General features: G+C 39.0%; 1 protein-coding gene across 7 annotated transcripts in view; it reads right to left on the bottom strand.

Annotated features, from left to right (window-relative positions):
• Positions 1–1310: 1310 nt before the first annotated feature.
• MTNAP1 (mitochondrial nucleoid associated protein 1) overlaps positions 1311–14266 on the bottom strand; it is a 15195-nt gene continuing 2239 nt past the window's right edge. The window contains exons 1-5 of one of the 7 annotated variants that reach the window (XM_072645560.1): positions 13694–14124; positions 9012–10489; positions 3000–3107; positions 2424–2537; positions 1311–1638 (exon numbers count right to left, since the gene is read on the bottom strand). In XM_072645560.1, coding sequence (XP_072501661.1) covers positions 1610–1638; positions 2424–2537; positions 3000–3107; positions 9012–10485 — 1725 coding nt within the window. In that variant the 5' untranslated portion in view covers positions 10486–10489; positions 13694–14124 and the 3' untranslated portion in view covers positions 1311–1609. Of the gene's footprint in view, positions 1639–2376; positions 2538–2999; positions 3108–8787; positions 8892–9011; positions 10490–13513; positions 14125–14266 lie in introns of those variants that run through there. The other 6 variants (XM_072645559.1, XM_072645558.1, XM_072645561.1 and 3 more) reach the window with 6 other exon arrangements.

The following is a 14266-nucleotide window of genomic DNA, read 5'->3' as shown; positions in this document are numbered from 1 at the left end:
AATGATGGTATGGATGGAGATAAGGGGATTGACATGGAGGTGTGGAAAGTGAAAGAAATGAGTTATTCAGACATGCTGAATGTGAGGTAATGACCAGTCCTCCAAAGAGAGACATCTACAGGCACATAGCATGTGAGTGAGGGTAGAGATGGACCTAAGCTCTCTGTAGTGGACGTTGAAGATGTGAATGGATTACAAGAGAATGGGTGGAAGGAAGAGTACAAAGTTCTCACTTAGACTCAAAGCAACTTTATTTTTATCAACTTAATGTGTCACATCTGTGCTAATGAAAACTGGCTACTTACTGAAAAACTTTCAATGGCATCAATTAGATGTGGGTTCATTTTCTTTAAAAACAAAGTACTAGCAAACTGATGTGGACACTCCTTCCTCAAAGATATGAGCTGTTAGAGAGAGGCAACTACCTAACACACATACTCTCTAACAGATCATGTGAACCAGAGTATCCTGAAACTGCTATGGTCTTTTTACTATTGACAGACTTCTACTGTAACATTCATAGCTAGGCACTTGAGTTTAGTAGTCAGTCTTTCTCTCGAAGGTTTAAAAATGACATTTAATATCTTAGCTGTGAGCTAAGTGGAGTTTCCTAATACAGCTGGTTATATGTTCAGATAGATGATTACATGTTGTGATTTTTTTTTCTTTAGCCTTATAGTGCCAGAAAATGGCATTCTTTAAGAAGATCCTTTTGAAAAATACAAATGTTGGATCTAGGACAAGGTAAAGTTTTTAACATTGTCGTTGGATTATATAAGTCAATGGAAAGGTGCTAGAGAAAGGACGGTATAATAGCATTACTCTAATGTGAGAGAAAGTAAAGGACTAGAGCACATAAATTATATAGATGGGAAAATGAGGGTTCCAAATTACTTCCCTTAAACATTATTTCAGAAATTCCTGCTCTAGAGAAGATAGCTATAAAGTCTTCCTAATATGGAAACCTCATACAGAAATATGGAAGGGACTGGTACCAGTGGTCTAGAGCTGAACCAAATTCAAGGGGAAAGCATCTATTTACCTGGCTAAGGCCTAGTAGGGGGATGGAGTTGCAATTTATCTGTTCTTCCTTTTAAAACTAAGACTCCAACACACAGGTTAACTGTAACACAGTGCACCAAAGTAATAAAATGAATACTTATTACTTCCTACTCCACACCCTCCATTCAGGCAGGCCAAGGAAGGCAGTCTGTGTGATCAGGCACAAATTCAGTTTGACTATTTTTTCTTTTCATTAATTTCCAACTACTAATATCCTAGCAATGAGAATAATATTCCTATAGCACTAATTGTTTTTAAAAATTGTATTTTATTAATTTTTTCCAATTACATGTAAAAACAATTTTTAACATTCCCTTTTTTAAAATTTTGAGTTCCAAATTCTCTCCCTCCCCTCTCCTGTAAAGGCAAGCAATTTGATACTGATTATACATGTAGCACTAATATTTTAATATACTTCAGGAACTTTACTGTTCCTCCTCCCCTATTCCCAAATGAAATTTTAAGCTTTTACATAAACTGCAGTGGTTCTTACTATGTCTCTCTCAGTCTATCAGAAGAACTCTTGACATGATACATGGTATCCAGATCAGTGGTTCTTGCGCCAACGTTGCAACTCTTTGGTTAGAGAAGAGAAAAAGAAGTAAGGTTTGAGAGGCAACAATTATTGAGCATAAAATGAAGTAAAGTCTTTTTGTACAAGTTGAGACTCAAAGTCACGGATTAAGTTTTTCTTTCAGCCTAGACCCCAAACAGCTCATGAAGTCAAAAGCTCAAATGATACTTTGTTCCTGGTGCCTTTCCTTCGTAGGCTCCCTCCAACAGGAAGAAAAAGGGGAGGGGGGAGGAATGTGTTGTCAAAGTTAGGAAGCTTGATAGTAGGAAATACCAGGCTTACAAAGAATATGTTGGGTTAGATGTCAGACTGACTTAACTAGGCCTTCAAATGGTTACTATGTCTGACTTTTCTGACTTGTAGTCTGGAGCCATACTCAAGTCTCAGGACTGGTTGCCTAGAGGGTTCTGCTTTTAGCCCCTAGTCTGGACTCAGTCTAGATCTACAAAGGAACATTCATTTATCTATGTCCAAATATGAAGCCTGAAATGACTACTACTTCCCTTAGGGTGAGAAGATTACTTTTTCGTAGAGGACTCAAGGTTTATTTATCAAAGGACCTAAATAAGTGGGGAAGTGCAGTTGTGTACATGGCAAATGGGAGAGGCCACATGAGCAATATTAGAATACTGAGAGGCAAAGGCACTTTGTCTGCATAAACTTTGTGGAAAATGAAAGGTCAGAAGCACAGGGCATTACTTGGTAAAGCAAAAGAAGAGTCAATCCCTAATATATTTTACCATCATTTAAGGGTCTGTAATTCAAGCCCAAAAGCCAGAAGTCTTACTCAGGTGCTTGAAACTCCAGCTGTAGCAAAGGACCCAGTATCCAGCAAAGAGCATGGTGATGCCACCGGCGCTACCCTTCTTCAGGCTGATATATTTTGGGTATTTAATCCAAGCTGTTTAAAAAGAAGCATGAGTCTAGTTGTTAGTGAACTCTAATTCTGGGACTTATTTTTCAAGGTCTTTTCTCTCAGATTATTGGTCAGGGAGATGAAAATATAACTCCATAAATTTCTCTCAGAGGGACCTTAAAGAACAATTAATCTATTTCCTTCAAATGCCCAGAAAGGTTATAAACTTACCTTTGCCAAAGCAGTTTTATCCTTCATTAGGAGATGAGGCTAACTATTTCATGGGAAAACATCATTATATAGTAAGAGGTCTGGGATTCTCAATAGGTATCTATTACATATGTTTTCAAGCTAATTCATAACCAACAGGAGATAGAGAGATAGGGTCAGGTTCTTATAAAATGACAAACCCAGTGGTAGAGATATCACAAATCTATAGAGATTTCTAAAGAAAGTTTGTAAAATCATCCAAACCCAGCAACTGAATCATCATCAATCTGGTCTCACCTTTTTGTACTTTTCCCAGAAGTCCCACTAAAGAGAAGTTGGAGATTGTAAGCCAAGATGAAAGCTTTCCAATCTTTACATCCCTCAGACTTCTTTCCAAATGAGGAGCTATAAATGCAAACAGAATTTACTGTAATATGTCATCCAATTTCACCCACTTTGTCCTTACCATCTAGTTTTACCCTCTCCTCCTACCAAATCTTCCTAGGAGAGGGACAGTTTAGTATCTTTAGCGGTGAAAATTCCCCAGAATGGGCTACAGAAAAGTCATGATTCTGGGCAACATACTGCATGCACATCTGTCATGTAAACCCTGATACAAAGCTCTTTTCAATCAGAAGAATCTTCAACAGTCTGCAGCCCTCAAGAATTATGACAATTCACCTTGGTCTGTTAAGGAAGTTCATAATTATTTTTTTTAGGCAATCGAAGTTAAGTGACTTGGCTCAGAGTCACACAGCTATTAAGTGTCTGAGGTGGGATTTGAACTCAGGTCCTCCTGACTCCAGTCTATCCACTGTGTAGCCTAGCTCCCCTGGAAGTTCATAATTCTTAAGTTAGCTGATGCACATGCAGTGCTCAGTTACTTCTTCATGTGTATCCTTTATAATATCACACACATATCTATATATACACGTGTATATGAACACACACATGTACAAACATGTGTATCTACATATCTACAGTATATATATATACTCATACACACACAAATATTGAATATATATATATATATATATATATATATGTGGAGAGACAGAGAGAGAGAGAGAGAGAGAGAGAGAGAGAGAGAGAGAGAGAGAGAGAGAGAGAGAGAGAGAGAGAGAGAGAGCTTGAGTGTCCACATAAGGAACTCCTTCCACCAACTAAGTACCTACTTGCTGTTCATTCTTTCCAATATTGCCCAAACCATGGTTATCTAACTTTATAATCTGTCTGCTCCCCATGGTCTCTGTTGCATATTCTCAGTACCTAGATACCCAAAGCTCTATTCCCCTCATCTGTCCCATCACAAAGCCACTCAGGTCTTTGTTCTCATACTATACAGACCCTTTTTGCTAGAGCTTCAACTAACTGAGCACCAGGCAACCTCTCCACTTCTTAGTAGATCAAACATTTAGAGTTGGAAGGGACCTGAACAATCATCTCAGATCATCCTTTTTATTTTAAAGATGAAGAACTGAGGTCCAGATGTTAAGTGACTTGACCAAGCAGTCACCCAGGCACAGCCAGGATTCCATCTTGGGTTCTCTGACCTATCAAGTCCTATGGAGTTGCCTGAGCTACAGAGAGATGAAGTAACTTGCCAGGGTCATAGAGTTTGTAAGTATCAGAGGCAAGAACCAACACTGTAATCAACATTTTACCTAAAACGATATTGCTCCTTTGCACTACAGCATGAAGAAATAGTAATAGTCATTTTATTTTCCACACATCTGAGTTATTTCACTCTCACTAGTTATTAATTAGCAACCATTACTTTCTCTATCTTATTTCCATCTGGAACTCAAACCAGCAATTATTTCCTGCCCATATTTCATATGTGAATAATGCAGGTGTGTTGACTTTGAAAAGTTCCTGAATCTGTTCAATGTTGTCCCACACCCTTTCTAAACACATGAAATGAGTAGAAAGTGTTCTCCCCCATTACCCTATGATCCAGCATTGTCCTCATAGTTGTCATCATAGTAAATTAACTCAATAGGGTACAGTGTGATATCTCTAAAGACCTTTACAGGGAAGATGAAAACTGCTAAGCTAGAACAAGTTGTCATCAAAAATCATAATGAAGAGAGCTATCAGGGGCTTCAAGAAATGATAGAAATGAAAACTAGCCAGATGAGAAAAAGATCTTAAATGGAAAGAAAAAAGGATATTCCTCAACCTTGGGGGAAAATGGTTTTTTCGCGGAAGAAAAATAATGTAGGAAGAGAAACCACCGTGTTGTAAAATTCCACAAACATCCTGAAAATCCTAAATATCCTAAAAGTTCCACAAAGATATCCAGATATCTTTCAATCAGATTTGCCTACTCAAGTCCAACTATGGACCCCATTTCCACTTTCATAACCACTACTGCTAATTGGTGTCATTTAAGCAAGATAGTGTTATATAGTATAACACAGACCATTCCCCCAAACTGAATTCTGATCCTGCTCTAAACTCCTGGATGCCACACCCTGCCTGTTTACCAAGAACCTGCCTTCCATCCATCCCTCCCATCCCAGCCCAAACTCTGGTGGTCTTTTAAAACTCTGCAACATGCTCACCCTTTCTGGACAATACAGAACTGTCACACTTTCTCATCACCGATGCACTTGGCCTGTTTTATCCCATGGACATTCAAGTCTTGGTCTTGGCATTTGAGTCTTTTCTCTAGATTCCATTCAAAGCAACATGCATACATTAAGTGTGCAAACCAGCATCAACATACTACTATTCTAAGTGGCCTGGCTGACCTGCAGTTGGAAATAAAGGCCTGGCCTGAACCCCTAGTTCCCCATCACTGGCCTGATCTCTCCTCCAGTGATTTTTTTTCTTAAATAGGACTCTAGGAGTCTTAGCAATGCCACAATGAACTAGGAATCTCTTCCCTCAGAGTCTGAAGCCTGATAACCTTGTTCTAGCTATACTACCTGGACCCTAGTCCTGGTATCAATTAGGTTCCAAGAAGTCACCTATATATCCTAAAGTCTGGAAACCTGGGTCCCCTGGACTCTAAAACCAGCCCTCAAAATTCCTTTGGATCCAGGAGTCTTTCCTGGAAGCATTTCCTTGATCTTTAGAAAATCTATTCCTGTTGAAAAATCTCAGAAACATGCATATTCCCTCTGAATCTTCCTTTTATCTTGAGCCTTAGACAACTGGTTTTTTTTCCTAAGACCTGCCTTTCTATTAAATGTTTTAAATATATGAAAATTCCTTTTTTTCTGAACTTCAGAGAATGGTCCCTGGGCTCTGCCTGGCTCTTCTCCCCGAAACCTGGTCTGTGACCCTACTACAACCAAGTCCACTTCTCTATGTCCAAGCCTATGCAAACCAACTCCTATTTTTCTAGAACCAGAAGAATCTTCTTTCATTTACCAAAAATGACCTTTTGTCATTCATCAAAATTGCAGGAACAGGTTTCTGTAATTCCCTAACCCCAGTAAGATACTAACTTGGCAGAATCACAAAATCTAGTTTCATTTAGTCCCTTATAACCCAATAGGCCTGATTGCTCCTAGGTGGAATTATCTACTCTCTGCAGTTCTAGCTCCCAACCTCTTAACATTCCAACCCCACTCCTCCACAGAAACTGCTCTCTCTTCCTGTATGACTACTCTTCATAGTCTCTTTTGCCAGTTTATCATCTCCTGCTCCCTACGCATGGCTATATCTCAAAGATCTCTTCTTATTTGACATACGCTGTCCTTGGTTGTTATCATTTCTGAACAATAATACCCAAGGAATCAACATTAGCCTTTTGGATTGACCAGGCCTCCAGAGAACCCAGCTCTATTACCCCAGAGAGATGTTTCTAACCCTTGCAGATATCCTAAACAAAGTAACTTGGATTATGGAGGAGATAGTGATCACTATCAATAACCTCCATGGGTCAGCGCTGCATTCTAAACCAACTATAAATCAAAGTGAAGTCCCAGAATCTTTGAAGATATTGGTTATTTGGGAGTAGCCCCTAATGGCTGCTGACACAGTTTCTGACTTTTCACCAGAGCCCAAGATCCTTGGAACGCCCATATCTCTCAACTTTGATCCAAAAACATAAGAGTCTGCTGTGATGGCCCCAAAGCCAACCACAGCCATCTCAGAGCCAATATCAGAAACTATTGAGATGACCTAAGAATCAGACATAAAAGAAAGTTAGTATCAATGGAAAAACTTGATGTTTTTTTTAGAGATCAAACTATAAGCAATATCCCCACATTGAAAGTGTGTAGGAATGGGGATACACATTGATGAAAAGCATCTGATGAGTCTTCTCAAAAGTATGTATGAGATTTTAGCTCAACAGTTTTGGATATTTATAGACCTCTAATTAGTGAAGATAGTATATCGTTTTAGCCCTCTACTTTGAGTTCTTAATAAAGATCTGAACTGGGGCTTAGAGGAATAATCTTATCTGTTCATAACACATTTAATCTCACAGTATTGGCTACCTGACCTGCTTTGGTGAATGCAGCCGATGAAAAAAGTTAAGACATGCAATCACTAGTCACTGTATTTATGAGCTTTAAGTAAAGAATTTTCTACCTCCTGAGATGTTTAAACAGGTCATCTCTATTCCAATACAATTGCCAAGACTGAGCAGAAAGACCTTCACCTAAAAAGGAAACTAGATAATGATAATAAAATAACAGCTAACATTTACATAGCACTTTCTATGTGCTGGGCATTGTGCTAAGCACTTTACAGTTATCTCATTTCATCATCACAACAACCCTGATTGGTAAAACTACCAGTAGAACCTTAACAAGAGCTAGAACTCACAAAAAAGAGTCCCTTTCCCTGTTATATGTAAAGTATCATACTGTACTTACTATATAGTGTTATAAAATAGAAAGGACTTGGTAGTAATGAGACCTGTGTTCTAGTCTTAACTCCAGTATCATGCGCTACATGACCTGGGGCAAATAATTTCACTTTTCTACACGTTTCCTTATCTATAAAATAGGAATACAACTGGTCCTGCCTGTCTCGTGGGGATAATTTCATGATCAGAATGGTAATTTATGTAAAAAGCTATAAAATGCTAATCAAATGTAAAAGAGTGGTATTATCAACAACATAGTTTTTAAGAGAGGGAGAGTCTGAGACCAAGAGTTCAAGAGATGGGTTATATAAAAATCCTTAATATCAGTAGGTCCTAAGGGAAAACCTCAGGAAGGTGATAAACAATGACAGAATCAGCTATTAGTCTTCCTTAATAATAAAACATCATTATGGAGACATTCGTCTCGTATACTAAAACGCAGAAAACTCATGAGAAAAGAACACTTTGATATTCCTAAGAAGCAAGAGCAATAATGACAGTTCATCTCTACATAGAACTTAAGGCATATAAAGTTGTTTTCCTCTCCACACAACAACTTTATGAGGGGGCAGCATGTAAATATTATCCCTATCTTATGAAGAAACTGAAGTTATGAGAAGTTATTGTCCAAGGTCTCTTGTGAAATAAGTATGGGAGCTAGGATTCCAACTCAGGTCTCCTGTCTCCAAGCTGAACCCTTCTTCCCCCTTTTATACCAAGTTATAAGAGTTAACTTGAGTTTCAAACCTATTAAAGGTCCCCCAAAATTTCCTGACAAAATTAAACACTGAGGCATCTGAGAACACCAATGAAGAATCTATTTATACAATGGACAATGCTTTGAAGCTTCTGATCAGGACCTGGTACAAGGGTCCTTTTAAGGAAAACCAAGAAACTCTATTGATTATAACTGTAGAGTTAGGTCCCATTTCTAAAGGCACAGCTCGATGAAAAGGACCAACTGTAATAAGTGAGGAGTTGTTATCTAGTTATCTTGACTAGTTCATCAGTCCTATATCCAGCTCTTCCAGGTGGCTGTGCCTACTTGTGGGCTGACTATGATAAAGGAAGAAATAAGAAGTCTCTGCCTCAGAAAAGGCTGACTGACCAAGGTCAGGTGGAATAGAAGTCCTCTGTACCTTTTTTTTACCCAAGTTCTCTATGGTTAGATGCCCAAATCCCTGGCATCAAATCCCTCCTCCAAATCCATATTCTCCACATTCATATTACACACCCAGGACTTACTCTTCCTTCTCATTTCCTTTTGATGTTACCAAAGTCTTGGCCCCTAGAAAATCGGCACAGGAGGACTACCATTTAAGGGGCAATGGTAGTTCCGTCAGGCACCTAGGCTGTCACTATGGAAAGGGGTAAAGTTAGTACAAATATTAATAGGAATTCAAAATTTTAGCAGCCATATGCATCTATAAAGAGACCTTCAGGAGAGTTAAATATTTGAAAATGGAATACTTGTTTACCTTTTAAAAAGCTGCTTTCTTCTGGGATATCGTGGTGAGGTTTTTGGAGCTCAATATTCCCCTTCTGAGGTCTCCCTGCTAACATTCCTAGATGCAGATACCCAGGATAGAGTTCTGGAAACCACTCTAGCCCCAAAGATGTAGGTAGGCTTTTATTGCCAGTTGCTTCAACATGACCACTGGTCAAGTTTTTAGGAGCACAATGCCAGGTTAGGTTTAAAGGCAGCAGATGACAGTCAGATTGGGTTGCCCAAGTCTTGGGTTCAGGGTCTGGTTCTAAAGATACTGGTTTCTTATTCTCCACTGGCTTAGCTGGAATGACTGGAGCCTTGTACCCACCTTCCTCTTCTTGTAGATATTTTAAAACCAAAGCAGAGAGGCTTTGGTTACCTAAATCTGCCAAAGAGAGAGCCTCTTCATGAGCTAGCTTTCGTGAAGGTAACAAAGGCGAATTCAGATTGTCATGGTGACGTTTCCTTTCTGTGGCTAAGTCATTGTTATTAACTTGTTTTCTAGGGCCATCTCTCATGTAATTTGATTTTGATATCTCTACCTCTGGTGATTTATTACCTTCAAATCCTTTATTCCAACTACCTTTTCCAGCTGCCTCTAACCCAAAGTGAAACTCTTTTTTCTTTGCTCTGTGTTTGATGTGACGATTCTCCATTCCTCCAGTCTGAAGTATCTTGTACAATGAAGAGTTTACATAATTGGCTGCGAAGAGTGATCCTGTGATTCTTCTCTGGGTTTCAGAGTTATTGACAGTGTGTAAAGCTCCTGAAATGGGGTTCTTAGCTTTGAGGCCTCTCTCATCGCTTTGCAGAGTTGCATAAGGATTCTGACTCCTATCAAGACTTGGAAAACTCTCATAAATACTGAAAGGCAAGTCTAATGTCTCTGTCAACAGTTTCTGTCCTGGGTGCTCAATTCTGAAATCACTTAGCAAGCTTGAAAAATGTTTTTTATCTTCATTGGTAGAAGACTGTTTAGAAGGGCTCGTCCCCAAAATTTCTGAAGGGTTTTTGCTCTTGTCTTGCCCCAATTTAGGTAAAGATTTTGTCAATTTTGCTTTGGAATATTTTTTTGCTGCAGAAAGCATATGTCCATTCTCAGCCAGAAACACAACCCTTTTTGGATGGGGGGTAATTTTAATTTGCTTCTTCACATCCTCACTTGTCTGCATATCAGTTCTTGTTTCTAACTCAGCACTATGTAGTCTAACCTTCATAAGGTTAGTGTTTCTTCTTTTACTTTGACTTTTTTTACGTGTTTCCTCATCATCGGCTTTTGCTAATTCTTTCTGTAGCTCCTTTGATTTTGGGGCTTGGAATAAAACTGCATTGGAATGAGTAATGTCTGAATTAAAAGGAAGACTGGCTCTTACCTTTTTACAGTAAGGTAAATGAGACTTTAATCGTTTAAATTGTTTCTTACAGTTGGGACACAGCTCCATTTCAGGTAAGATGTCTGCCATCTTCCTGAAACATAAATGTAACATATTGTTATAAAGGAAATAAACCTCCTTTCCACCTGTTCATTACAGTGCCCATTCATACTCATCTTAAACATCAAGGAAATGAGTTGGGATTTAATGACTCTTCATTTCAAATTTTTGTGAAGGTAGAAAATAAGCTAATGGGATAGTTTTTGCTTTAAAAATAAACTCAAGCCTCTGTCTCCAACCTCAGTGAGGAATTTTATAATTTCTCCTGAGGTCTTATGGGGATCATCACCTACAGAAGAGAATTAAGAGAATTTCCTTGTCAACCCTGAGTTCTACCTTCAGTAAAATACTAAGTCCTTTAGAGAGAAAAGAGAGGATAACAATCTTAAACTAACAAATAAATAGATGAATAAAGAAGAAAGAGGAAAAGATTTAAAACACAAGCTAAATATGGGATTAATCATTAACCACTGAAGCACACCAGCAGATACCAGGTGAACGTTAAGGTTTTAAGAAAAATTAAAGGTTTTATTTAAAACATTGAATGCTAACATAACAAACTTTCTTAGTAACTATTCATATTTACATAAATGCACATGAAACCTTTTAATAAGCACCATAATTTCATCATTCAAGGTAGAAAGGAGAAGTGTGCCCTAGAATTATAGGGCAGCATGATATAAAGTACTGGAATGGCAATCAGGAGACCTGAGTTACACTACATGATAAATTACGTTGTTGTGTTCGTCCTTCATTTTCAAACAAGACCATGACATCAGAGAAATGATGACATGACTTGCACTGGACTTTGTTTTGAGTGAGGGAGGGCTGTGCAAGGTCACCAGCCTCACTTTCTCCTCCTGAGCCATCTGGATCCAGTGACCAGATATTCATCAGGATGACTGGAGATGGCCCAGGGTGAGGCAATTGGGGTTAAGTGACTTGCCCAAGGTCACACAGCTAGTGAATGTCAAGTGTCTGAGGTGAGATTTGAACTTAGGTCCTCTTGATTCCTGCACTGGTGCTCTATCTACTGCACCACCTAGCTGTTCCATAAGTAGTATAAGAAAGGTGCTGAAAGAGGATGTAAAACCAAAAACAAGATGGCAATGAACATGGTGAGGGAGCTGAGGGGAAGGGTAAGAAGAAATAAAGGTAGAAAGAAAAAAGGATCATGGAACAATGAAACTTAAGAATATAAATAAGAGGCTAATAATAAGGTTGGTCATTAAAACACAAGGCAATGAGAAAGAAGGCATATGGCAGGTTTACACAAAGATGGGAGGGAAGCATATAGTAAAAACTGGAAGGAAAAGAGACAACAGATGACAAAGAATAAGAAAGGAATGTTTTGGAGAGAATAGAAGAATTATACCAGGTCATGAGGGAGATAAGATATGCTATACTGCCTATGAAGGTTAAAAAAAAAAAAACCAACTGGGCTAGTCGTCAGCAGAAGTGAAAAATGCAGGATATGTGGACAAAATATGGGAAAGGAAGACTAGATGAACAACAGAAACACGCAAGAGGTAGACCAAAAATTCACAACAAAATATTTTGTGGATCTCTATAAAAGTTAAAGCTATAATTCTCCCATCATAAAGTAAATTTAGCACTAAAACTTGTCAGTGGATGAACACTTAAGAAAAAGTTAATTAGAGCCATTAAGAACTGAGAGTTGGAAGGGACGTCTAAGACCACCTAGTTCAGGGTTTTACCTGAAGTAAGAACCCTCTTTATAACATCTCTGACAAATGTCAGGATTACCACTATTCTTAAGTAGTCACCTACAATTTACCTGAACAATTCCTGCAAAGGGGCTTTAACAACCTATCCTATTCCATTTTTAGACAACTTGAATTGTTAACTGTCCTCCCTTACGTTTCCATCTAGAGACAGTATAAGTTCTACCTTCTGAGACTAAGCAGAAAATTCGAATTCCTCTGACACATGACAAACTCTTATGTCCTACAGATAGAAATCAGGTCTTTTCTTTTCCAGAATAAACATTCTCAGTTCCTTTTACATACTGTTTCCAGTCTTTTCATCACTCTTCCTTAGAATCCATACCAACTTGTAAATACATTTCCTAAAATGGGATCTACATGCTGATCTATATGTATACTCCAGAGATTTAACCTGACAAAACTATGCTAGACCACAAAAATCTTTGCTAGAATTTGTATTGTCAAACTGGGCAGTAAACAAATCCTTTAGTATCTCTTAAATATAACAAATGGCAAAAGGTAACATGAACTGCACTTTATATCAATTGTTATTAACAGAAAAAGGAGATTATCAATTTCTTTGTTCCAGAGACCATACTTTTTACTAATTCAAAGATTGATTAGGTAAACAAAAACAATAAAATAGATAGTATTCTATGGTCAGGAAATAATCTTGGCTCCAACAAACTTGTTAGGCAAATAATAATTTCATTTTAAAGATTAGAAAACTGAGTCTCAGTAGCTACTTGCCAAAGTCTATAAAACTAAGTTGCAGAGCTAAGACTCAAACCATGATCTAAAACTATTTCAAGCAATAAATTTGTATCCACTGTGTTGCTTCCCAACAGAAGAATAAAGTATAAACATGTAAATATAAAGAAAAACTAAATGGGATTTAGTGACAAATGATGAAAAGAAAAATAAATCTTTCTATAAGCTTGAGAAATCTGAGTCAATTTTGTGTGATTAAAAAAACTAGACAAGTGTATGTGTACACACAACCCAGCCAATTTTGAAAATGATCTTCATTATTATTCGGTAAACTAAGTGTGGAGAATGGGGTCAGAAGTCGAGATATTCCTATTTCTTCCCAATTGGTCACTAACTATATATGACCTTGAGTAAATGGTTTTTATTTTCTGGGATCTCAATCAGTTTCTGTATCTATAAGAAGAGTCGAAGCATATTATTTCTAAGGTCTCTTCCAGTTCTGAAATTCACGCTGCCAGTATGTCCATCCTCAGGGAGAAATCCTTCTCTTTTCCCGTTTTGTTTTCTTTCCCTTCCCGACATCTACATTCCCTTAGCCCCTATTTCTTTCTTCTCCTCACCACGTGGTTCCTGAACTTCTGGTTTCTTCGGGGAGTCTCTTTTCCTTCCCCTAGACTCCTCTACATCTATCGATAGGAAGGAAAGGGGGAGGAGGGGCACAAGCAGCAGATGTGATGGAAAAAAGCTAGGGAGCACTGGAGAACCGCGCTGGCTGTGTTACACTGAGCAGGCCACGTTACCTCTCTGGGCCTCGGTTTCCCCAGAATGTACAACGACCTCGAGCTCCTTCCAGTCCTAAAGCCTACGGCCCTCGGGAGACCCTGTGCTGCAGGTATCCTGCTCGGCGGCTGGGCAGGGGTTTGGGTATTTTCAGAGCCCGGACCCATTCCCTTCCTCGGCTGTAAACCCCAAGGAAGGCGAAGGTTAACGTTCCGGGACAGCTCAGAGGCCAGGCCGGCTCCCAGCCCCCCGCTCTTAGGCAGTGCCCATCTCGGAGCACGGCTTCCACTGCCGGCTCTCCCTCTTGGGGGGCTCTTCACAACTCAGATTTTCACTTTAAGAGCCCCCCACCTCTACTCCGGGGAGTTCAGCAAAGCCCAGAGCACGCCCTCTTTGGGGATGCTCCATTTTCTACCTCCAGCTGCTCCTCAAAGGACCCCAGAAAAGGCCACCTCCCTCGTCGTCTGTCTCTTCAACTGCCGGATAGCTGTGAGCTTTCCTTTTCCAAAACGCACCCCTAATTTGACGCCAATATTTTTATATCGACCTTATGGATTTCTTGTCTCTCTGTAACTTGGGGATGTGAATTGTGT

This window comes from Notamacropus eugenii, chromosome 2 (assembly GCF_028372415.1).
Source record: "Notamacropus eugenii isolate mMacEug1 chromosome 2, mMacEug1.pri_v2, whole genome shotgun sequence".
Lineage (NCBI taxonomy): Eukaryota > Metazoa > Chordata > Mammalia > Diprotodontia > Macropodidae > Notamacropus > Notamacropus eugenii.
The sequence above is the reverse complement of the archived record's forward strand: the minus strand, read 5'-3'. Positions and strand labels throughout refer to the sequence as shown.